We start from the raw sequence: 26,627 nt of genomic DNA on the forward strand, positions 1-26,627 counted from the left end.
CCGATACACGGACGACCAGCTGTGCTCCGATAGGATGCAGAGCCGATCCAGATGTGCATGAAGCATTGGAGATGACAACAGTGCTCTTCACAGAGCACTTGTTTAGTTTTCCTCCAGATCCTCCTCACGATTGCATGGGATGGGCTCAGATAACTTTTCGATTGTCTAAGCACTTGTTCAGTACAGGTCCTGCCCACCTAATGGAAAGACAAATGCGCTTCCAGATCAGATACATATGTGTGCATCAGCGTGTGTTAAAGGAATCTTCAGGGTTTAATACAAGTTAGGCTCTATTGACAGCATTTGTGGCATTATATCATTGCAACAGAAAGTAATTTTTACCATTATAATGGGGGCGGGGGGGAGGGGACGTGTCATCGAAGTGAATACATGATAGATATTTATCCTATATTGTTGTTTTTTTTTTAAAAGGGAGAAAAAATTGTGGTTACTGTAAGCACTGACAATGGGAGTAAATGGACCACCATAAACATTCAAATCCACACTGTTTATAGCCAGTATATATAGTAAGTACAGTTTAGCCACAAGACTTCATAGTTCATCATAGTCATACTTCGTGTTAACATGAGAATAGTGTGACCTTGTCAAGGTAAATTTATGTCCAATCTTTGGACTTCGATGTCTTGATGATGTAACATTAGTAAAGCCTGTGACCCTGTAAAATGCACTTTAGCACAATGTCCGATGATGAAAATCAGCCAGAAACAGTCTAAAAAAGCTATCTGCTATGTCTTTACCTGAAACCAGGTGCGTGATGACTGCACAAGTTCATGATGCATAAGATCATAATGCATTAGTTCATCCACCTAAAGCACTAGTCCCACTTCAAAAAATCTTAATTTAGAAAACTTTACAACTTTAATGTCTCAACCATCCAGTCTGCACTGTGTCCTTATTGAATTCAACTCACTCTCCCTCTACTTTCTATCTATCCAGTTTCCTGTCCAATAAAAGCAAAAACCCTGCAAAAAATATTAACAAGAAAAAAAATAAAAAATAAAACATTAAAAAAGCTACAAAATACTATGTTTTTGATGGAATAATATTGCATTGCTAAAAATATGAGCAAAAATATTTCGGCCTTTAAATCCGCTGGCACTGTTTACTTCCATTATAAGTGCTTCAGGCCACGACCACACTAATAACCAAAAACAGAGACTTTAAAAAACACTCCTTAGTACTGCATAGACCAAAAACAGACTTTATGCAAGTTCGCGTAAGCAGATCCAAATGCTTGGCCAGCTCATTGCGAACAAGCTCTCTGGTTCAACATGCTTAACAAGCTTAACGTTACTGTGGGAGAAGGGTCTATCTGCATCCTGCAAGACTATTACAAGATACGCCCACTACAAGTTCCCTCAAGCCTCCCTTCAAATAACCAGCAAAGTGCTTAAGACTTGCAACATTCATACATTCACATTCATACACTGTTTGTTGTTTATTTTGAGTCCCACAGCATCCCTACACCTATCCCTACTTCTAACCCTAACCGCAAAGATGAAAAAATTAAAAGTTCGTCAAATTATTAACTTGAAAGTTTTATTCAATGCAATCATACCGCCGTATCACTAGGTGGTGACAGTTAGGAGAAATGTGATGAAAATGAAGAGGAGAAGAAGTTAGCAGTGTGCTAAGCTAAAAGGCTAACCGATTAGCTTGTGAGCTAACTGGAGGAAACAGAACACATAAATGTTTAATTTCACCATTTATATCTTTGGCTTAATGTTATGATATGTCACATATAATTTAAAGTAATTCTTTGTTATATTTATACAGTTAAAACAACATGAATCATACAGTGATTGCACAGGATTTTAATAGTTTGTTTAGCCAATAGACTCGCTTTATGTTCAAAGTGGGGGGCATTACATGGAGTGGGTGTGTAATGTAGTGGGTGTTCCTTGTTGTATTGTGGCAGATAGAAACCTTTGTGCTGTGATGGTAATGAGTACTGTACCAAACTTCAGTACTCAAGGGAACGATAGATTTCCCTTGAAATGTTGTGCCATTAAACTGGATGTGTTATTATTCAGATAAGTTGCAGTAAATAAATTGACTTCAACTCTTAAAACTATTGCTCCGCCATGACAGTAGATGGTGAAAGAAAAAACTCACAATTCAAGCAGGTCACTCTAATGACCCTTGCGACAACGTTGAGAACATAATGCGTAATTGTGTTGTGTTATCAATTGCAGTCTGACACATTTTGTAATGCAACACTGCACGAAATCGAGAAACTCTAGAAAACGATGTTGTTAAGAAACAAAAAAAAATATTTTTCTGAGTTTTCAAATAAAGAGGGGTTAGTGTGGATGTGGCCTTACTCTTTAGGAGTAAAAACAAAAAACCAAAAAAGGATGAGTAGAAATAATTTTTTGCTGGAAAAGGCATTGTGCAACAAATACTGTCGACTGAACTTAAAGGGATAGTTCACCCAAAAATGAAAATTCTCTCATCATTTACTCACCCTCATGCAATCCCAGATGTGTATGACTTCCTTTCTTCTGCAGAAAACAAACAAAGACTTTTAGAAAAATATCTCAGTTCTGTAGGTATATTTATTGAAAGTGAATGGTGAACAGAATTTTGAAGATTCAAAAAGCACATAAAGGCAGCATAAAAGTAATCCATAAGACTCCAGTGGTTTAATCCATGTCTTCAGAAGCGATATGACAGGTGTGGGTGAGAAACAGATCAATGTTTAAGTCCTTTTTTTACTGTAAATCTCCACTTTCACATTCTTCTTTTGTTTTTGACAATTTGCATTCTTCGTGCATATCACCACCTACTGGGCAGGGAAGAGAATTTATGGCAAAAAAGGACTTAAATATTGATCTGTTTCTCACCCACACCTATCATATTTCTTCTGAAGACATGGATTTAACCACTGAAGTTGTTTGGATTACTTTTATGCTGCTCGTTTGTGCTTTTTTGGAGCTTCAAAGTTCTGGTCACCATTCACTTGCATTGAATGTAACTACAGAGCTGAGATATTCTTCAAAAAATCTTAATTTGTGTTCAGCAGAAGAAAGAAAGTCATACACATCTGGGAAGGCAGGATGGGTGAGTAAATGATAAGATATTTTTCATTTTTGGGTGAACTATCCCTTTAACTTGTATTGAACCCAGAGCATTCCTTTAAGATGGACAAGTGTACACGTGTGATTGTGCACATCTGTGTAACAGTGCAATCATACTGCGATTTGGTGTCCAAAAATGCCAATAATTCCCTCTGCTCTCTAATCTCAATGATAATAAACTTTGTGTTTGTGTTCACATGAACATTTGTGTTTACTCAAGTGTTAATGATGGACAGTGAATGTGACCCTGTGCTTCCAGACCCTCCCTTGACCCCTACCGCTCCGGCGTCATTGGCCCAGCATGGAGTACCATGACTGTGGTTTGGCTGGGAGAGGAGCCCTGGCAGGGCCACAGGATCCATCCCCCACTCATCTGAGGCCAAGGACAATGTTTGAACACCTGCCCACAGCTCTCAGAAGCGAACCACAGCGAGGGGAGGGCTTGTTGTTCCTTGCAAAGTATCTCAGTCTGTGGGCAGTGCAGACTGGACCGGGCTAGTTTACACCCGCACAAACCACATGCATGTAAACTCATCCAGTCGCAAGCCTCGTCACGGTCTATCATCTGGACAGATGTTAAACCGTCCATGCCACATGCCTCGAACATTGGCTGACTGAGTATATACTAAGTGCATGTTAAAGAAATAGCAATATGTTGAAGCATATGGATGTTTTAAGAATGTGCATGAAATCAGACACTCAGCTTCCTCCATCTGTGTGCAATGGTGTTTAAAACATAAATGTGAGTTTACCATCCCTGATTGTTCATGTATCTTTGAAAAGAACCAAGTTATATGGACAACACTTGACAAACAGTAAGGCAGACCTAAGGACTTTAAATACATAAATGGCTAACGGGGTAACAAAACACAGGTGAGCACAAACCAGAAATAAAGGGCAGGGACCAGAAACAACAATGACCAGGAAGCAAGAAGTGAACACACATTACAAAACTTTAGAATAAAAGTGTGATAATTGAACTGAAAATACAAAAATGACACTTACCTTCTTCTTGTCCCTCATGGAGCCTTTTCCTCTCACCATGATCTTACATCCTGTCTCTGCCTCCAGCTGTTTGGCTGTGAGCCCCCGCGGGCCCAAGATCCGGCCCACAAAATTAAACTGCAACACACATAGCACTCAGTAAACATCTCAATCACTGCATCTGTGTCTGGACGGAGTGAGTAAAGACAGCTATACACTTTAATGTGCGTTTAATTTCATGTAACTTTTGAAAAACATACTGTACATTTTCCCCTATATTGTAGATCATTATGAAGCATTACGGAATGAGGTATAGTTATGGCAATGCTCAAAACTTCGATTAATACAGCATTACAGCAATGATAAAAACCACTAACGCCTTTTTCGAGCAGTTATTAACTGGGAAAGAAAGGAATAGCTCACCCAAAAAAATGTAATACTCTCTTCTGTGTTCATGTGAGATATTTAACGCTGCAGCAAAAACAACATAAGTTCGTGAATGAGCCCTTTATAAACATTCAACAGATGTCAAGATTTTCATAGAAAAATTATTTACATTTAGGGTCGTTTCTCACTAAAAACTTTTATTTGCCTTCAGAAGACTTGCAATTTGATGCACGAGTCGCATGAATTTGATGAGTTTTGCATCCTTTTTGAAGCTTGAAAGCAAAATCACTATCCACTGCCACTGTTTTGAAAAGGGGGATCGTGTTCTTTAAATTTTTTAGTTCCCTATCTGTCACTCACTCGACGTTGTGTCGATGTAGTGACACTAGGGGTCACTCTTGGGAGCCCCAAACACCTCTGCTTTTTGAAAAAAAAAGCCAATGGGAATTGGGGAGTGGAATTTGCATGCCACTCCCCCGGACATACGGGTATAAAAGGAGCTGGTATGCAACCACTCATTCTGATTTTCTCTTCAGAGCCGATCGGTTCTATTCAGTGAGCTGAATTCATCCGCTGAGTTCATTCACCTCATCTGCTGGATTTATGGCGCATTTCAACAGCTTCTCCCCCTCTGCACCTGTGAAGTGCAGAGAACGCCCCTGGGTGCTTCGGCAGAACAACAAAAAAAGAGTATATTCTATAAAAGTGTATATTTTCACTTCTAAAAAAGCAGCATACACGGAACATCTTTTTAAAGATGCCTTTCCGCTTGTGTGTTATTTCTGGTTGCAGTCGTCATCTCTCCACTTATGACGGCCACGATCGCTGTCTTATGTGTCTGGGTGCTGCCCACGCGGAGCAGCGGAGCAGTGTTCTCATTGCGAGAACATGACCATGGCAAAGTTGCGGTCGCGGCTTGCCTTCGTAAGAAAGCCTCGCCTCGGTCCTTCTACCTACGGGTATGAGGCCGCGTCGGTTAGCACTGGGGGCGATCTGGGGACTCCAATGGGACCATCTCCGCCGGGTAACCCCCACAGACCTCCCATTCCTCAGCACGCTCATTTGCCCCTGTCGGGCTCTCGGATGAGACCGCCGGCTCGTCTCAGCTATCAAGCGCAGCATCGGAGAGCGGGCTTGTCCACTCTGACGCTGAGGTTTCGGCTGGGCTTCCGCCTTCGGGTGTGGTCGCCCAGTCTCAGGCTGACACGGAGATGACGGACATGCTTTCCCGGGCAGCTGCGAGTGTCAGGCTAGAGTGGAACCCTCCACTCTCCCCTGAACCCTCGCGGCTTGATGATTGGTTCCTGGGCCCAGAGCGCCGCTCACGGCTGCGCCCCACCCGGGTTCCTTTCTTCCCAGAAGTGCATGAGGAGCTGACAAGATCGTGGGGGGCACCTTTTACTACCCGGTCCCGATCTTTCAGCTCCCCCGCTCTTACTACCCTCGATGGTGGGGCGGCCAAGGGGTATTCGGTGATCCCCCAAGTGGATATGGTGCACGCGGTGCACTTGTGCCCACAGAGCGCCACCACCTGGCACAGGCGCCTGAAGCTCCCATCCAGGGCCTGTAGGTTTACATCGTCTCTGATGGCTAGGGCCTATGGTGCCGCTGGACAAGCCGCCTCGGCCCTGCACGCCATGGCTCTCCTGCAGGTACACCAAGCCAAGACGCTAAAAGAGCTGCACGAGGGTAGTTCTGACCCAGGATTGATGCAGGAACTGCGCTCGGCGACTGACCTCACTCTCCGGGTGACGAAGGTCACGGCGCGGTCTCTCGGGCAGGCGATATCTACCCTGGTGATCCAGGAACGCCACCTTTGGCTCAACCTGGTCAACATGAGAGAGGCTGACAAGGCACGGTTCCTTGATGCCCCCATCTCCCAGGTTGGCCTGTTCGGCAACACCGTCGAGGACTTTGCCCAGCAGTTCTCGGCGGTGAAGCAGCTGACAGAGGCCATTCAACACATCCTGCCCCAGTGCGGATCAAGACCCCGCACCCTGTCTGCTTGTCGCCAAGGGTGTCCTGCTGCAGCAACAGCACCGGCTCCGCTGCAGCCCACCCCCGCGGCCCGGCCCCGGCATGAAGCCCACCACAGGAAGCAGATGCCAATCGTCTCACGGCCACCAAGAAACCTAGGAAGACTTCGAAGCGCCCCTGAGACGGGCGACCCAGGGACGAGGAGACCCGCTTCTACAGTGCAAACAGACCACTCCTTCCCCTGGTGGAGGGCCGGGAGGAGAATCTTTTGTTTCATCTTTTGCTGCATGCCCAAGAGGCTTCGGTACCCAAAACTTCAACAAAAGAGTGGTTTCCTTGTTCTCTGGGTCACATGTCAGGTGCGCACGGCCGTCGTCACGACCACCGTCCACCGTCCCATTTTGGCAGGTTTGGCACTCCAGCGGCGGACCCCCTGCCCCTGCGTGCCCACACCGTGTTGGTTCCGATGGACTGTGGGGACGATGTTCCTCCTCCCCCCTCCTCGACCAATCTTATGGTGGGCGTCAGGAGCCAGGTAAGTGCTTCGATGTCTCTGGACTCAACATGGCCACGGGGTTCGAGCCCCCTCGACGTGGCACCTCAGGCACCGCCCCGCCGCGAGGCCCCACCCACTGGTACGTCCAACTTGATTATCCCCTCGGTCCCCCTTGCCCGGAGTTTGGACGCGTGGCTTGCGCTTTCCAACCCGTCGCGATGGCTGACCCGGACCGTCCGACTCGGCTATGCGATTCAGTTCACCAGGCCCCTGCCCAGGTTCAGCGGCATCCGCTTCACCTCGGTGAAGGGCGAGAACGCCGCTACCTTGCGTGCGGAGATTGCTACCCTTCTACGGAAGGGTGCGATAGAGCCTGTCCCTCCAGCCGAGATGAAGAAAGGGTTTTACAGCCCCTACTTCATCGTACTGAAGAAAGGCGGTGGGTTGCGGCCAATCTTGGACCTGCGAGTACTGAACAGGGCCTTGCACAGACTCCCGTTCAAGATGCTGACGCAAAAACACATTTTTGCGAGGGTCCAGCATCAAAATTGGTTCACGGCGGTAGACCTGAAGGACGTGTACATCCACGTTCGGTCTTACCACGACACAGACCCTTCCTGCAGTTTGCTTTCGAGGGCCGGGTGTACCAGTACAAGGTCCTCCCCTTTGGCCTGTCCTTGTCCCCTCGTGTCTTCAGGAAGGTCGCAGAGGCAGCCCTTGCCCCGCTAAGGGAAGTGGGCATCCGCATACTCAATTATCTCGATGACTGGCTAATCCTAGCTCACTCTCAGGATATGTTGTGTGTGCACAGGGACCTGGTGCTCACGCACCTCAGCCGACTGGGGCTTCGGGTCAACTGGGAAAAGAGCAAGCTCTCCCCAGTTCAGAGCATCTCTTTTCTCGGCTTGGAGTTGGACTCGGTCTCGATGACGGCACACCTCATGAACGAGCATGCACAGTTGGTGCTGAACTGTCTGAAGGCGTTCAGACAGAAGACAGTGGTTCCACTGAAACTCCTGGGGCACATGGCATCCTCAGCGGTTGCCACACCGCTCGGGTTGATATATATGAGACACTTCAGCATGGCTTCAGACTCGTGTCCCAAGATGGGCATGGTGCCACGGGACACATCGCGTGGTCATCACGCCGATCTGTCACCGCCTCTTCAGCCCTTGGACCGACCTTGCATTTCTACGGGCAGGGGTTCCCCTAGAGCAGGTCTCCAGGCACGTCGTGGTTATGACAGACACCTCCAAGACGGGCTGGGGTGCCGTATGCAACGGGCACACAGCCGCCGGCTCCTGGACTGGCCCGCGGCTGCATTGGCACATCAACTGCCTCGAGTTGTTGGCAGTAATGCTCGCCCTGCGGAGGTTCCGGCCGTTGATCCAGGGCAAGCACGAAGTCAGCACCGCAGCGGACGTGCTGTCATGACTGGTTATGCTCAGGGTTGAGTGGAGACCCCACCCCCAGGTGGTCCAGCTGATTTGGAGCCGATTTGGTCGAGCACAGGTAGACCTGTTTGCTTCCCGGTAATCCTCCCACTGCCTGCTTTGGTACGCCCTGACCGAGGCACCCCTCAGTATAGACGCACTGGCACACAGCTGGTCCCCTGGACTACACAAATACCCCTTTCCCCCAGTGAGACTACTTGCACAGATCCTGTGCAAGGTCAGGGAGGACAAGGAGCAGATCGTCCTAGTAGCACCCTACTGGCCCACCCAGACATGGTTCTCGGACCTCACACTCCTCGCGACAGCCCCCACCAGCGAATTCCCCTGAGGAAGGACCTTCTTTCTCAGGGACGAGGCACCATCTGGCACCCACGACCAGACCTCTGGAATCTCCACGTCTGGCCCTTGGACGGGATGTGGAAGACCTAAGAGGCCTACCACCCGCGGTGGTAGACACGATCACTCAGGCTAGGGCTCCCTCTACGAGGCGCCTGTATGCCTTGAAGTGGAGTCTGTTCACTAAGTGGTGTTCTTCCCGATGCGAAGAACCCCAGAGATGCGCAGTCAGATCAGTGCTTTCCTTCCTGCAGGAGAGGCTGGAGGGGCGGCTGTCACCCTCCACCTTGAAGGTGTATGTAGCCGCCATTTCAGCACATCACGAGGCAGTGGACGGTAAGTATTTGGGGAAGCACGACTTGATCATCAGGTTCCTGAGAGGCTCTAGGAGGTTGAATCCCTCCAGACTGCGCCTCATGCCCTCGTTGGACCTTTCTGTAGTCCTTCGGGGTCTACGGGGTGCTCCCTTTGAGCCTCTGGAGTCAGTTGAGCTTAAGGCACTCTCATTGAAGACTGCCCTCCTGACTGCGCTCACTTCCATCAAGAGGGTAGGAGACCTGCAAGTGTTCTTTGTCAGCGAATCGTGCCTGTAGTTCGTTACTCTCACATGATCCTGAGACCCCGACCGGGCTATGTGCCCGAGGTTCCCACAACCCCATTTAGGGATCAGGTGGTGAACCTGCAAGCGCTGCCCCAGGAAGAGGCAGACCCAGCCTTGGCATTGCTGTGTCCAGTGCGTGCTTTACACATCTATTTGGATCGCATGCAGAGCTTTAGAAGCTCTGAGCAGCTCTTTGTCTGTTTTGGTGGACAGCGGAAAGGAAGCGCTGTATCCAAACAGAGGATCGCCCACTGGTTCATTGACGTCATCGTGATGACATATCATGCCCAGGACGTGCCGCCCCTGTGGGGCTACAAGCCCACTCTACTAGGAGTGTAGCGGCCTCCTGGGCCCTGACCAGTGGCGCCTCTTTGACAGACATCTGCAGAGCAGCGGGCTGGGCAACACCCAACACCTTTGCGAGGTTCTATAATCTCCGCGTTGAGCCGGTTTCGTCCCGTGTGTTGTCAGGTCTGAACAGGTAAGTTCCAGGACAGCTGGCCAGGTGTACCGCTTGCACATAGCGCCTTTCCCCTCCCATGAGGTGAAGACGTGCGCTTTTGACTCCCAGTTGTGTTCACAAGTTGTGATCCCTGGATGACTTTCCTCCTTAGCCCTGTGGGCTAACTCGCTGCCGGCCCAGTACGTGTGCTAATTAAGCCCTGTACTGAGGTAGGTGCTCCTCATGTGGTGGTTCCCCGTAGGTGACCCCATGTGATATCTTCCGCTAAATAGTTTCCCTGTCGGTAAACTGCATCTTCTTTGGGCAAGAGGCCCCTCTGCCCCCGGTCACCATGTTTGTAGAAACTCCTCCCCCCTCGAGTAGGACCTACCATGGGACTTCTCCACATGACATACTTCCGACAAGACTCGGTAAGACCATGTGACATATTTCCACTGAAAATACAAATGCAAATTCCACTCGCCAATTTCCATTGGCCTTTTTTCAAAAAGCAGAGGTGTTTGGGGCTCCCAAGAGTGACCCCTAGTGTCACTACATTGACAAAACGTCTCGTTCCCTCCATCAGGGAACGGAGGTTACGAAAGTAACCAGGACGTTTTGTGTTCAGCAGAAGAATGAAAGTCCTATGGGTTTGGAACAACATGAGGGTGAGTAAATGATGACATATTTTTTCATCCTGAACAGCTCCGAGTACAATCTCTAAGTTGCCATCTCGTAATTACAATAATTCTGGCATGGTGTGAATGCAGCATAAGCTTGTTGTAAGGATCACACCACATTCTCTTGTAAGAATGATCAAATTCATATCATCTTTTGATACTAAAAACACAAATCAGTTTAACTGTGTTGGCCATTGGCACACAGAGGGATAATCATTAGTACACAATAAGAGGAATAAGAGCAAGAGATACATATAATATATGTATACATTTTTGCATTTTATTTGAGAAAGTCCCTCAAATCTGCATGTCAATTACCTTTACAATAATACTTCTTCATCACAGCTTTGCGTCTCACAGACACTCTAAAACAGTGATGAAACTCAACTTAATCGCACAGCACTTACAAATAATTTGAATAATATTTTGAATAAATGAGATCTTACCATGAGCAATCAATGTTTTAAAGTGAAAGTCTCTGCAGAATCAGAAGTTGACATCTTGCAACATGCATATAATAGTGAATCAAAACATTCAACCAAGCACACATGATGCTTAACATTCCACACACAAAACACAATGGCAGTGACACTCAAAATCAAATTTTTAAGGGACAAGGATGAGATGCACTCTAAGCTATAACCACTTGACACATAACTCAAAGAGAAAAACAAACGTTGATTGGTGGTTGGTGATTGCAAAGCAAGACTACAGCTGCCATATTTAGTGTTAAAGTGAACTGTCCATTCACCCAAAAATTATCTCATTATTTACTCAACCTCATGCCATCCCAGAAGTGTGACTTTCTTCTGCAGAACACAAATGAAGATTTTTAGAAGAATATTTCAGCTCTGTAGGTCCATACAATGCAAGTGAATGGTGATCAGACCTTTGTAGCTCCAAAAATCACATAAAGGAAACATAAAAGTAATCCATAAGACTCCAGTGTTTAAATTCATATCTTCAGAAGCGATATGATCGGTGTGGGTGAGAAACAGAAAAATATTTCAAAGTCAGAACAAAGTGATTTTTTTACTCAAAATCTCCACTTTCACTTTTAGATGTGAAACTGAAACTAAACAGGTGACCACATGTGACTTTCAGATTTAAAGTGAAAGTGAAAGTGGAGATTTAGAGTAAAAAAAGTACTTCAATTTCCATAAAATTTCTGATCTCTTTTCTCTGAATATATGGATTTAACCACTAGAGTCATATGGAGTACTTTTATGTTTCCTATATGTGATTTTTGGAGCTACAAAGGTCTGGTCACCATTCACTTGCACTGTGAGGACCTACAGAGCTGAAATATTCTTCTAAAAATCTTTGTTTGTGTTCAGCAGAAGACAGAAAGTCATACACATCTGGAATGACATGAGGGTGAGTAAATGATGAGAGAATTTTCAGTTTTGGATGATCTATCCCTTTAAGATTTTGCCCATTCATATGTATTAAAGTGGCCCGTCTCATCCTTATAAGATCTCTGAATGTAATTCAGCACAATTGTTAGAATGAGATTTCCTAGGCGGCACTTTGTTGGAGCGAGCTGCTTAAGTGTTATCATGAAGCTCATCTGCCGGGGCTCTGACAATGTGAAAAGACCAGCAGTCGATACTCCAGTCTCCTCTGGGCCTTCACTGACAAGATAACACAATCGATCAGGTATCAGCATCGGCCTGAAGGCTGTCAGTCAAAGGCTCTGTCCGGGGCCGTGCCGTATCATACTGGAGAACTGACAGGCAAATGTGTGTGTTTGAGTTACTTTCTCAGACAATATCAGACCGACTCTGAGGACGTGGGGGTCAAAGTTTATTATAACCATATGCAGCGCTTTCTTTTCTTCTGGGGAACTCTATTCTAATACAGTGGGTATGACTTGTGCAAGGGGTTTGTTTTGGATCTGAACTCAATGCATGCAGCACTGCGTTCTGTAAAATCCGTTTTACAACGTAGACTACACAGCTCTAATCAATAAGCCTCCAGGGTCTGCTTTATCAATGTGTTTGGTATTCTGAAGCCACGCTCTTTTCACATGACTGACTCTGTGCATAATCGACTACTGGTACAGTCACTGAGTGTGTTTGTGCATTTTTAATTTTTTTTTTTTTTTTTTTTGTGTGCCACTCTTCATCCCTGTCCAAGAGCTCTTGTGGGTATGAATGAAAAGAGGCAATTAAATTTCACTTGGAGGCACAAAGCATCAGGTCGTGCATTACATTTGTATGTGTGTGTGATCGTCCTTACAATACAAGTATAGTTGCGTGTGTGTGTTTATGTCTGGGTGTACATGCATATGTGTAAATCTACCAAGGTTATTATCGTTAACAAAAAACTACTTTGAAGATTATATCTAGCAGTCAAATATATTCTTGTTAAATCAAATTTTAAAAAAAAGCTTTTGTTAAAACTGCCACCAGTGTTGGGTAAATTACTCAAGATTAGTAATCCACTACAAATGACCAATTACTTCTCTTACATTTTAATCAGATGTCATTACTGATTACTTCATGGAAAAGTAATCCAATTTTTAATTACTTTACTTTTAAGTTCCTTTCTAAAACAATTGTCAAAGAAAAGTTTCTGCTCAACAAATTTAAAATAATGTCTATTTTTCTTCATTCATTGTCGTTGTCCTTTCAGCTGTCACAGAAACACAAACAGACGTAAACCTAAATATAATTAATGATTTACATGTATTCTACGTAAATAATATTATTTTAGAAATATGTGTACCCCAAGTAATCTACCAGTACTTAAAAGTAACTAACTTTATTGAAAGTCAGTATCTGTGATCTGATTAGAAGAATTTAAATTGTAATGTTATACTTCTTTTATGACTAAAATGCAATTATATTACAGTAACTAATTACTTTGTAATGAGATTACAACAAATACTGCTAAAATATGAACAAAATTTAAATTTACAGAGTAAATGACTTTCAGATTTTCAATCAATGTCTGATGGTCTGATTGAATTAATTTGCCAAGACTATTATAACAATTATCAGTACATTGACAAAACAAACAAGCAAACAAACAAACAAACAAACAAAATCTCAGTTTGTATTTTCTGATAAATTGTTGTGTGTTGACAATTTTTAGAGCTGTAAAGGATGAAAACTAAAACTGATATTGAAATGAAATAAAAACTAAACTAAAACTAAGCATTTTCCAAACATAAAAACTAAGAACTATTTACAAAAATTTTAACTAACTAAATCTTAGCTGAAATTGACTGATAAACACAAAACAAAATAAAAAATACTTGTGAATATCAATAAAAATTCAAACTACATGGGAATCAGGTAACTGGCTAATAAGGGATGACTGCCGCTCCATGATTCTGTAATTAATAAACTTATTATGATGAACATATGGCACCATTTACATGGCAATTATTCATATTTAAATGACCCCTGAAAAGAGCATGTCTAAATCTGACTTTATTTTTGTGATCATGGCTAAGATCCTTTAATGCTTATCAATTGTTGCATCACCTGCAAAGCTGTCATTTCCACCACATGACAAGCATACAAATGTAAATGACATATGTAAATAGCACAGTGTGTGCTGAATGAAAGGCTGTTCTTGCACTTTGTCAGTTGTCACATTATGAAGTCGCCACCTAGCAAAGGGCGTCTTCTCTTCCATGCAACACACATGAGGGAACAAATGTCATGATGATGCCACACTTATTAAAAATGTGACCTCCTTATCAGCCTTTGACTTTGATTGCATGATCACCACATTTCTATTTTGGTTTAAGATCCGAAGGAACAATAGTCCATTAGAGGAGGTAAGGGAGGTGAAATTCCTAAAACAAATTATTGAAAATAATTCTAACAACTAAAATGATAAAACTGACAATATGGCTGTTTGGATGAAGAATCACAAAACAAGTGAACGACTGTTACTGTGAGGCACAATGTTAGCCTCAGTTGCCATTCACTTACACCGTAAAAAAAAAATAAAATAAAATAAATAAAATTCCAATGAAAGTGAATGGTGACTGAGACTAACCTTCTGCCAAACATCTCCTTTTGTGTTCCAAAGAAGAATGAAAAGCATATGGGTTTGAAACAACATGAGGGTGAGTAAACGATGACAGAATTTTCATTTTTGGGTGAACTCAGCCTTTAATTATTGAGGCTTTTTTATGTATCTGCCAGAGATCACCTGTATCTTGAAGCATAATATTTAGCAAAAATAGATATGCTAAGAAAACCTGCTGCAATCATTATTGGTTTGATCAATACTGATTAATCAGCATCTCTTGATAATTCCCTCACTGATCCCCAGTGGAAATTACAAGCCCTTTCAGATGCAGAGTCTCAGGAAACGTTGTGAAGGTTCAGAGCTGCTGTTGCAAGGTGATGAGAAAGTGCTGGGTGTATCAAATCAAAGGCTTTTCATTGGGCTTGCACAGACGAATTTCCAAGGTGCCCTTGGAGATTGAGTAATCAGCGCGAGAGGCTCCAGAAGGAACGACTTCACTCTGACACCGGCATGCACAAATAACACATCAGCGGGGTCCCTGCTGTATTCACACATCTGTCGGTATTACACACATAGCTTTCCGTAGCGTATCACAGACGGCCGGGCGACCTCTGCTCTCCGTCTGGATTATGTGACGCTCGGCCTGGTGAGAGCACTTGAACACACATACGGACGGAGCGGAAAAAAATCAACTTTATTCAGCTGTTGGGTTTCTGTGATGTTTACAACAATCCCCTGATGGGAAAGATCTGTTTCAATGTCCTTCACGTATTGTGATTTGAGCTTGTAGCTTATGTGAAACAGAAAATGTCAAGTTTTAAACATGTCTCATGTCCCTCTATTCCATTACATAAAACACATTTAACATGTATTACAGAATTATTGTTATTATTATTATTATTAATGGAAATTCTGTCATCATTCACCATCATGCTGTTCCAAACTCATACGACTTTCTTTCTTCCATGCAACACAATAAGGAGATGTCAGACAGAATGTTTACCTGAGTCAGGGAATGTGTTTACTTTCAGTGAATGTGTGTTTAAAAATAATAAAAAATAAAAATAAATAAATAAAATAAATAAATATATATATATATATATATATATATATATATATATATATATATATATATATATATATATAAAGTGAATGGTGACCAAGACTGTCAGTCTAACATTCTGTCTAACATATTTTGTGTTCCACAGAATATAGAAGGTCATACGGTTTGGAACAACATGAGGGTAGGAAAATTATGACAGAATATTAAATTATGGCTGAGCTATCACTTTAAAGGGTTAGTTCACCCAAAAATGAAAATTCTCTATCATTTACTCACCCTCATGCCATCCCAGATGTGTATGACTTTCTTTCTTCAGCAGAACACAAATGAAGATTTTTAGAAGAATATTTCAGCTCTGTAGGTCAGTACAATGCAAGTGAATGGGGTACCAACATTTTGATGCTCCAAAAAGAACATAAAGTTATCATAAAAGTAATCCATAAGACTCCAGTAGTTAAATCCATATCTTCAGAAGTGATATGATAGATGTGTTCTAAGGACAAAGGTATTTTTTTCACATGTTGTCACATTTTTATTGGGGCAGGTTGTCTCATGTGTTTTTTTTTGTCATAAATAAAAATAAAACAAATAATTAAATTAATATATATTTTGGCCGATTTAAAAAAAAAAAATGTTTTATTGTTTTATTTAATTTTTGTTCAGTTTTGCTGAAAAACCTTCAATAGTCTGTTTAATGCAGGTGTAGATTTAAAGAGAGGTGTAGATTTGGTTTTGTTGGTTGTTATGTCACTCCCCAATGTTCACATGCAACCTATGCCACTGGTTTAATAGCAAGTTCCATTGTGACAAATTTCCCCATAGAGTGTGACAATATGCCCCACAACTGGGGAATGTTGTCACAAAAGGTCAACGTGAGTTTAATGAACTGTATCTTTTTCCTGGACAAGAGCAGTGAAAATGTTCAATAGCTTTTTTTGTAGCCAAGAATTCAAGGTATGTGGCATCATTTACGGCTGGGACGGGTGGGACTTGTCCCTCCCACTTTTTGCCTTTGCCAATATTGTCCCTAATTTTCATGTCTAATGTTGAGTGACAGCGGGTGGCAATGTTCTCTTGAGCAACCAGGCACCCTCGCTCCACTTTTGTGCAGCTCGTGCTCCTTTCCAGTTAAATAGCAAAGCACAATGCAAACAGATGTTTCACCGCTCATGATATACATCCACTAATATTTATTAAAATAAAAAGTTATATTAGGGCGGATTACAACCCTGACCTTCTGGAACTAAAGCAGAAAACTTTACCATGAGACCAAACACTCATTCAGGTGCATTCCTGGCCAACAAAATCTCAGTACAGACAGTGTTACATGTATGGATCAAGTTATCAAATTAATAATGTGAAATATTTATTAGAGCACTTGATTTGGTCATTAAGAATGACTATTTATCAAGTAAAGGATTTTTGATACTATTTGCACATATCCTAACCTCATTACTATTTATGAGTTTCACCACATTGTGACATCACAAACTGTCCCCACCACTTTTTAAAACAAAGTGACGCTCTTGTTTGTGTCTATGCAGAAATCCACTTTCAAAAATAAAGCTACCCTGAAAAACATTCACTGGAGTGTAAAGTGTGACTATAACTAGCCCTGGTCTCCCCTATTCTATATAGACCAGGGACATTTATTAAGAAAATTAATCAGGTCAATTTTGATTTCATGTTGACTAAAACCTGTTATGTTAACCTAGTGAAAATACTCAGCTTTTTTGGTGAGCCAGTTTAAACACTCTCTTTTGCAAACCCCTTAGTCTGTCAACAAAAAAAAAAAAAAAAAAGACAGAAAAGAAGTGAAGAGGCAGCAGTTGACTGAGCGTAGCTGTGGATGCAAACACCTTCCTACACACAGAGACTCCTCCACCTGAATGCTTTTGCTTCCCCACCTCTCAACTCACCACCTGTCACCCATATTTTGAAGCCTGCCTATCAAACGCACACAACCTCGCTATCTCGTACCTGTGCCTTTTGTGTGGGCATGCTCTCGCTGTGTATCTTACAAAGTTGCTTTGATGAATGTCTGCGTGCAAGTGTGTGAAGAGGGTGAGTGTGTTCATGTAGAAAGTGAAGAGTAGAAAGGTTAAATTACATTTTTGTCTTTCCCCCTGTCAGATGATGTCAGAGCAATGGATGGAGGCCGATGCACAGAAACATACAGTATTTGCTTGTGTGAATAGGTTAGTGTAAGATATTTATGTGGGAGACGCTTCTCAGATCAAGTGAGTGCACACACTCTAGTATGTGTGCTTGCTCATGTGTATCAGCGTGTGTGTTGGCGTTTAACCTTTTCTGTTGGCCTGTTGAGTGATCAGGGTGACAGCTGTGCTCTCCTTTGGGTTATGATCAACATTCTCTACTTTTTAAACCCCACACTGCCTTTCTCTGCACATGCCGCTGTGGCCAGTGACACAGGGCCTAAGTCAGTCCACTTGGTGGCCATCTTGGTATTCTATGTAGTTCTATGTAGGTTATAGTCAAGCAAGTACACAGGGTTGGGAGGGTTACTTTTGAATTGAATTCCACTACAGATTACAGAATACATGCTGTAAAATGTAATTTGTAACGTATTCCATTAGATTACTCAAGGTCAGTAATGTATTCTAAATACTTTGGATTACTTCTTCAGCACTGGTAGATTTTTTAACTTGTTTTGACTATAAAAACTCTGCCAGTACAGTAAGACAAAATACACATGTTAAAAATACATTCTCTGAAAAACCTAAATATCTTATGCAGTGTTGTTTCTAAAACAAGATCAATCAAACTGATCTTGTTTTAAGGATTTTTAGATATTTTTACAGGAAAACAATACAAAAATTATTATCAAGAATACGATTTTTGCCCTAATATCAAAGGTCTTACTAGAAAAAAAGAAATTATGATCCAACGTGAATTTTCTTGATATGATTTCTAAATATGATCGTGCCTGGTAACGTGCATGTAAAATGGCTAGAAATAGCATTTTATCTTAGCGTAAAGCTGACAATTTACACAAGGTTTATTTCTATTTCTTCTGCCCCAAACTTACTTCAAACTTACTTCTCTGTCTGCTCGTAGGAATGTAACACATTATAAGAAAGTGTTTCACCACTGTTCAAATGCACTTTGGATCACATCATTTATATGTTTAAATAAATATATATTATATTAAATTATTAAGTTGAAATAACGTAGACTGATGACTTCAACAGAAGCATACACCATAGATTAAAAATGTTGGAGCTTGCGGTAGGTCTGTCTTCAAAGGTTTATATTATATCTATAAAAAACAAACCCCTATGGAAAATAAATGGAATTTTTACTTTACACGTATTCAAACATGATGCTTCAATACGTGTTGCATGAAATTTGACAATGAAAGCAAGAACTATTAGTCCTTGAATTGTGACCGTTAGCGTTGCGCCTTGTTGGAATGTGCACAAGCGTGAATGAGATTTAAGCATATCTCATACGGCATATGGGGAAGATTTTTATTGAATAATGACTCAAATTTTGGTCTGTATCAGTCACACAAAGATACTGTATGGTTTCAGAGGACTTTTATGGCACAACTTTTATGGCACTTTTTAGGTGCTTTGAGGTTTTTGGAGCTTTATGGCCCCTATCACTGTATGCTTTTGTTGTATAGAAGGAGCTTGTAGCAGGTGTCTCACAAATAATCCATTGTTTAAGTAATTTGGATGCAGCTTCACTAGTGGACACAAACATGCTCACACATCCACTAACAGAGTGAAATTAGACAACCGCAAGGGAATCAGTCAATCAATAGCACTCACAGATCATCAGCACAGGAAGCATTGATAAAACGTTTGAGATCAAGTGTTATAGATATGGAGGCATACACGTGGTTAGACCTCTCCGAATGGATCCTGAGTCCCTCTCCCACCCCTCCCCTTGTCCTGCACAATAATGAAAACAAAAGATATCCTGCAGCAGGGAATCAGAGCGCAGTGCTATTAGAAGCCGCATGATAATTAATTTGCCTATTACCAGAGCCGACTCGTTTATCTTCATAAGTTAATACCATCACGTGCAGTCTCTGGCAGACTCGCATGCGCACCACCTTAAACGGCCATAATTACGTCCCCGTTGCCTATTTTATTGTAGTTGATGGAAAACACATTTAATCTCCACTGTGCAAATTGAGTAAATAGGCTCCAGCCTTGAACAGCAGATATTAGAGATTCCATTAAAGCCCAATGCTTTTTTATGTGGCTTGTGTTTCTGGAGCGCTAAAGAGCTGAGTAAGCTGTACGCCGATGAAGCCGATGAGTCAAGCTGTCTTTATCCACTGCCTTTTCACACATATCCAGAAAGAGGGGAAGTTTGGAATGGCAAAGGCCCACTGATATGATTACGGGTGCCGAGTCATCTTTAGATTTATGAATGAAACAGACCAGGGCTTTTTACACAGCATCAGACCAAAATCAGGCTATAATGTTTAACCTTTAGATGGATGGTCTGGTGGTTAAAGATCTAGGCTGCTAACTGAACACAGAGGAAAATGTGTTGCTTAGAGGTTGCTCTTTAATATCTCAGAATAAGTATCAACTTAGAAAAATAGACATACAGTATATAGACTGTTGAGGTATGGTAAGTGTATTTACATATTAAAAGAATTATAAATATTAAAGTCAGCATGAAATAATATTCGCAAACCATTTGACTTACTTTACATAACATAGGGTGGGAATTGACTGTATTGTGAAAAGTGGGCTTTACATACCAGAATGCAGCAATGTGGTTGCAGGGGTTGAAAATGTAAGCGGGATTCGTGTTGTTAGCCGAAACATTTTTCGAGTCAGAGCACATTATTTATTTATTTATTTATTTTATTTAAAGGTTAAAAAGATGAACAATTCCTCTTTAATTTGGAATAATGTGCACCGATGAATCATGCACTACAAAAGAAAAATGGGTACATTTTATTGACTTTAATGTGGATGGCATAAATAATTTGGTCTTGAATGAATTTGGTATTTTGGCAAATCTGAGAACAGTTTGAGACATTGTTGAGATCTCTTCTAAAACTCAATAGGATGCAGATGTGAGATTACAGTGGCTTTGTTCTCATAAGAAAAATCTGAGAAGAGACATAAATCTTCTTTTGTTCTCCATTTACCTTACAGCTCTTGGTAAACAAGCAAACATAGTGAAACCACAATAAAGCAAGAGAAAAAATACAGATATATAAGAGATCTATTTTGTGATTTACTGATTATGAAATTGGCTTTATAAAAAGCATTATGATATATAGGGGAGACCAGGGTAGTTGTTACACTTTTTACTCCAGTGAATATTTCTCAGGGTGGGTTTATTTGTGAAAATAAATTTTTGCATAGCCACATACCTTGAAGTCTTGTCTACAAAAAAGCTATTGAACATGTCCAGGAAAATTAGATACAGTTCATTGTACAGACGTTGACCTTTTGTAACAACATGCCCCAATAGCAGGGTATGCTGTCAAATGGGGTAAGTTGTCACAATGGAACTTGCCATTAACCTCCTGAGACCCCTGCGTGACTGCTGTGTGCATTTTTCATTTCCCTTTTTGATTTGTAACTAGTAGCACCTAATAAACAAGCAAATAAAAAATAAATAGTTTTCCTAAAAATGTATGTCCACATATGTGGACAGCGGGACTAAGTTGTGAAATTTTAAGTCATTCCAAGATAAAGAAAGTCAGATTTTTTTCATCAAATTGTTTATTTTGTGTCCAGGAGTGTTGGTTATTCATGTTTTTGAGATGTTAGAGACATTACAGCTGATTTTCTATAAAGCTGAATTAATAATTTTGATTCAGATTAATGGCCAGCATCATCAAATTACTGCCAACCATATTAAAATAACATTTTGTATTGTACAATTCTGAATCTATGTACTGATTATCATTGTCCCATGTCTACCAAACATGTTGAGTGGGCCAAACATCATCTGCAGCCTGAAACTGAACTTTTGACCAGATGTTAATGCACTAGTGAATGCACTTGGCTGCATAGGAAAGCTAAAGGATGCTCCCTTGCTTCCAAATTATTGAATGACTTAACCTCCAGTGTGCTGTCTGTCTGCACTGAACTCAGAACAGTTCGAAATGCACCTTTATTTCATCCTAACTCTGTATACAGCCTCTGAAAGCAACATTTTCCAGCTTTTGGACACATCCATTGATTCTCAATGTGATAATACACTGTGAATGTACTGTAAGATTTTTATGGAAAGTTAGTCCTATAGTCTGTGAAAAACTGTGACTTTGGAGCAAAAAATTCACAAAAGTTTTGAACAAGGTGTTTGAAACCAACATAAAAAAACCACAAATTTCCACAATAGGACTTTGGAATCCAAATCTAAGCGCTGCTGATATAAAGCCCTTGTGACAACTTCCCTGTGTGACAACTAGCCCCGGTCTCCCCTATTTAGTATATCTAATATATTGATGACATATTGTAACTACAATGGTGTAGGTCTGAACTCTCATTGATCCAGACTGATGTTCAAGTGTCCACGTGGACATGCAGCCATCAGGAGTGACAGCCGGAGAGGGAGGAACGAGGTGCCCGACGGCCGTAAAGCTCAGGGCTGTGGAGGTGTTGCGAGCGCTCATCATGTCCTAATGAACCCTAATTAACCTTCATTAGCCATGAGGTGATCCGGAACGCCACTACACTTCTCCCCTGTGTGTGTGTTAATGTTTATTATCATCAGAGTAATGAGAAGACTCACGTATCAACCGCCGTGCCTCACCTCGCCGTGGTTGGAGCCTAACGCATGTGTGTGGGAGTGTTTTAGGTGGGAGATAGCAGAAAAGATTTTCACATGTTGAGGTTACGTAGGTGCTGAAGTCCATAACCATAGTCCAGTAAATGAAGCCATCTTTTCATATCAGAACGTCATCATCCACTTATTACATAACATATTCATGCATCAGGAATCACCCACTGACCGCATTGCCATCGATATTTAACGGAAAATCTTTAGTCAGCTCGACATTATCACAAAATAAAACCCAACAGGGCGGTCGGGACACTGTGAAGCTGCTTATTACATGGCTGCGTACCAAGTAAATAATTAAATGGACATGAAATATTGATTTGAGTTGAAATTATTGTATTAGCTGTACAGATCGTAGAGTGATAAGATGAGTAAGAAAGATGACTCGCAATAACCAGATGACCGATGAAATATGACTTTATCCCCAGATGTGCGCCATTATTCAGAGATATCAGACAGCTGGATGGTGCAATTGTCCTATCAGAATCGAGTATGCCAGAGATCCGTGTAATAAGAAACAAAAACACACTAGGGGTGAAAATATTTCATAAAGATTCATTCTGATTCTTTTCTAAATTATGTATCATATCAAGAAATCTGACATTGGTCAATTTGGTTGATTTAGTTTGATTATTTTGGTATTATTCATAATTACTTTAAAAAAGATATTAAAGTCACTTGAAAATAGCTCAACAATTGTATTTACAGTTAGAAATGAATGCATACATTGGGTATTATTATACAGTTATTATCAGAGTTCATATTTCTGACTTATTTCTGATCCAGTGATTACTGGATTGCTTCCAAGTCATTTGTGATTACTGGATTAGAGTTTTTAAAAACAATTTTGATTCATAAAGATTTGCTAAAGGATCATTCAGAGCAGTTTGACTAATTCTTTCAAGTGAACAATTTGCTCACAAATCGGCCATCACTATGGTTTGCAAGTTTTACTCTACACAAGCTCTCACAACGAGCAACTTCTACCAATTTAGCCAATGCTTTTATCCAAAACAACTTAAAATACATTCAAGCTTTACATTTACACACCTGGGAATCGAACCCATGACCCTTGCTGTTGCTAGCACCATGCACAACCAGCAGAGCTTCAGGAATTTGTAGCCAGAATATCTAGCCAATGAAAATATATTCAATATAGAAATTTCCATGATTTGTAAGATGTTATTGTCCCTCCTTTTATGAATTTTAAAATTCCCTGATTTTCCAGGTTTTCCATGACTGTAAAAACCCTACATTAAATTCATGAATTAATGGATTCGATTTTCATAGATGCATTTTTACACCCTTAATTCATACAGCTACAATACTGCAAGATAGGGTAAAACATACACACTCTCTTCCACACACATATGTGCCTAAAAGACTTATTAATCAACACCAGCTGCTGTGGTACGACTGCCAATAGATAACGTCCAGTAGTTTTGATTTATTTCATTACACCCCAATTTAGTTCTGTGTTATGTGTCCATTCCATCAGACCTATTTCATTAAACAATGACACCTGGAAAGTGGAAGGGCCATCGGCCAGATCTGCTATTGACAGAACTCACAAACACACACACACATCTCAACACACTGCCCTTTAGATCCATATATACACATGCAGCCACAAGGACAAGCTCATTAAAAAAAAAAAAAACCCACATACACACACACACACTCTTGCTGTCTGAATGCAACAGTCTTCCCGAAATAGCAGTGTCTCGGAGTGGCACAGTGCTGGTTGGGTAAGGTGAATCTATAATGTTTTGTTAAACACCTGGAGAATAGACTTCAATGTATGAGGGGAAAACCAGCAAAAACTGTCATGAATGGAAATTCACAGACAATTTCAAGGGTACTTCCCCTACTATAAAAAAATAAATAACTGTATATATAATATTAAAAAAAATTATCCAAGACAGGATAGACCGTTCAGAATACAGAAAAAAAAAAAACAAAGTTTCAGACACTTTCTGGTTTTGAAATGTTAGTGGAACAGGTTCATAGTTAATGTGATGAACTACCCTTGTGGTTGCATTGCTAGGACACCTTTGAACTTGAGGGGAACTGACTTCATACATCTACTAAAAATGGGACCAATTGGTTAAAAGTATTTGCAAAAATGGCTCATAAAAGTGAAGTTAGTTCTGAGAAAATATTTTTTAATCTAATGCAATTAAGTTACATTTTTAATTAATTGTAGCTTAATATACTTTTGGGGCAGCTGAACGCACTAGCTCAAGGATGCTTGCTTGAAGTATGACTTAAGCCAAGTGAGACGAGTGGAACGGAAATCAATCTTGCAGCTCATGTTTATAATGATTAATAATCAGTGATGCTCATCCTGACTGTGGATATATATGACCCAGGAAAGCACAACCTGGGAGAAATGATAAATGACAACAGTCTTTCACTCACTCGTTCAATCACTCCACGCTAGCTCTACTCAACAATCAACAATTAAAAGCTTTGCCCCCACCAAGACCCTAAGCAAATAGCACTCTTCCTCCATGAGTGTTCTCTCTTATTGCCCATTATCTCCCTCACACATTAACTATAGATTGTACCTTTGACTGAAAAGCTACAATCATGTTTGCATGCACGATCTCACATCAATTATACTTAATAAGCAAAAACCGATGGGCACACATTAATTTTTGCCCACTACCCCGATTTCACACTGCATGTAAAAACATCTTTACGGGCATTGCAAAAGTGTTGTGCTCATGCCTGTTTACGTTCTGACATCAAAAGCAGAGAATAACATAATAACTGATATTTTCAAGTCTCATGTAAGTGCAGTTTTCTTGCATTGATTGATTATTATAATTTTTTTAATAAGCTGATTTTTGGTATTTATTATTTATTGGTGTGCATGTAAACGCACTCATTGTGAGTGACTACTTTCCAGTCTTTTGTGATTACTGGATAAGGATTTTTAAAAACCCCTTTGAATCAGATCGATTTGTGAATGAATCATTCAGGCAACCAGTTTGACTATGAGAATAACTGACTCAAGAGAATGATTCACCCACAATTCGGACATTGTTATGGTTTGTGAGCAAGTTTTACTCTATGGGAGCTGTCATAAAGAGCAGTTTTTATTTACATTTACACACTTAGCAGACACTTTAATCCAAAGCGATTTACAGTGCAATGAGATTTTATGATATCAATGTAGTTGTTTTTGGACTTTATTAATTATTTGATTTGATAGTAAATATCGACTTAACAGTTTGTTCGTCATACAAAGTGAACGTATATGATGCACAAATCACATGCACTACTTTTATGACACCTTTGTGCTTTATACCAACCTCATCTGTGTAAAGTTCTATCCAATATTATAACATTACAATTTATGTCATGACAACGAAACCCTGTAATCCCGGTGTAGGATTTAACTTTTTAAATGTATATATATATATATATATATATATATATATATATATATATATATATATATTATCACACTAAAATCATGTTAACATGTATAATGTTATCTTGTAGCTAAACTTGAAACAGTGTTATTCATTTAACGTTTATGGACCTGCCCCATTTACTTCCATTGTAAGTGCCTTAGTGTGTGAGTTAAAATAATTAAAAAATAAATAAATAAAAAAATATATACAGTATATATATATATATATATATATATATATATATATATATATATATATATAGTTAAAATGATTTACTATTTGCTGTCATTGTATTTAATTCAGCCAACAGGACATTCATTCCTTCCATTGTAAAAACCTAACTCTAACCTTGGGACAAGCAGGGACAAGTCGAAATAATTTTTTGGTCGTAATCAACATTATGCCACAAATTCTGTTGACAGAGCTTAACTTGTATTGAACCCTGAATATTCCTTTAAATTATTTAACTTTTTTGTTTATCAAAATTAAGTCTTTTGGAAAGTCATATGACTTTGGGAGGAGTGTGAGAATATAATGACATAATTTTCATGTTTTGGTGAACTGTTCCTTTAAGGATCTTACTTCTACCAGATCTAACCCTTAAAATTGGTTTTGCTGGTGTTAGCAAATATATTCAGGTTGATTTAATGAGTTAAATAATATTTTTGATTTGAATAAAACTAGTTCATTTAGATGTTACCAAATTAAGCACATTTTTGAGATTTCATTTTTTTTTCAGTGTGGAATTCAAACCCAAGTCCTTGCCATTATTAGAGCCATGCTCTACCAATTGTGCAACAATTAAATGTTTTTTCCCACCAAGACCCCGAGCAGAGTATTTATAGTGCTGTTCCTCCACAGCCCAGCATCTTCTCTCTAACATTATCTCCCACACACAA

At 40.7% G+C, this 26,627-nt stretch overlaps 1 protein-coding gene across 5 annotated transcripts in view; it reads right to left on the reverse strand.

The window, feature by feature from the left end:
• The window catches only part of LOC127413709 (protein quaking-like), a 146,606-nt gene that overhangs the window by 68,905 nt on the left and 51,074 nt on the right, over positions 1–26,627 (reverse strand). For all 5 annotated transcript variants that reach the window (XR_007892681.1, XR_007892680.1, XM_051651068.1 and 2 more), the window contains exon 3: positions 4,107–4,223. Coding sequence is in view for 3 of the 5 variants with exons in the window: in XM_051651068.1 (XP_051507028.1) it covers positions 4,107–4,223 (117 nt within the window). In the remaining 2 variants the exon portion in view is untranslated. The remainder of the gene's footprint in view (positions 1–4,106; positions 4,224–26,627) is intronic.

This window comes from Myxocyprinus asiaticus, chromosome 23 (assembly GCF_019703515.2).
Source record: "Myxocyprinus asiaticus isolate MX2 ecotype Aquarium Trade chromosome 23, UBuf_Myxa_2, whole genome shotgun sequence".
Taxonomy (NCBI): Eukaryota; Metazoa; Chordata; class Actinopteri; order Cypriniformes; family Catostomidae; genus Myxocyprinus; species Myxocyprinus asiaticus.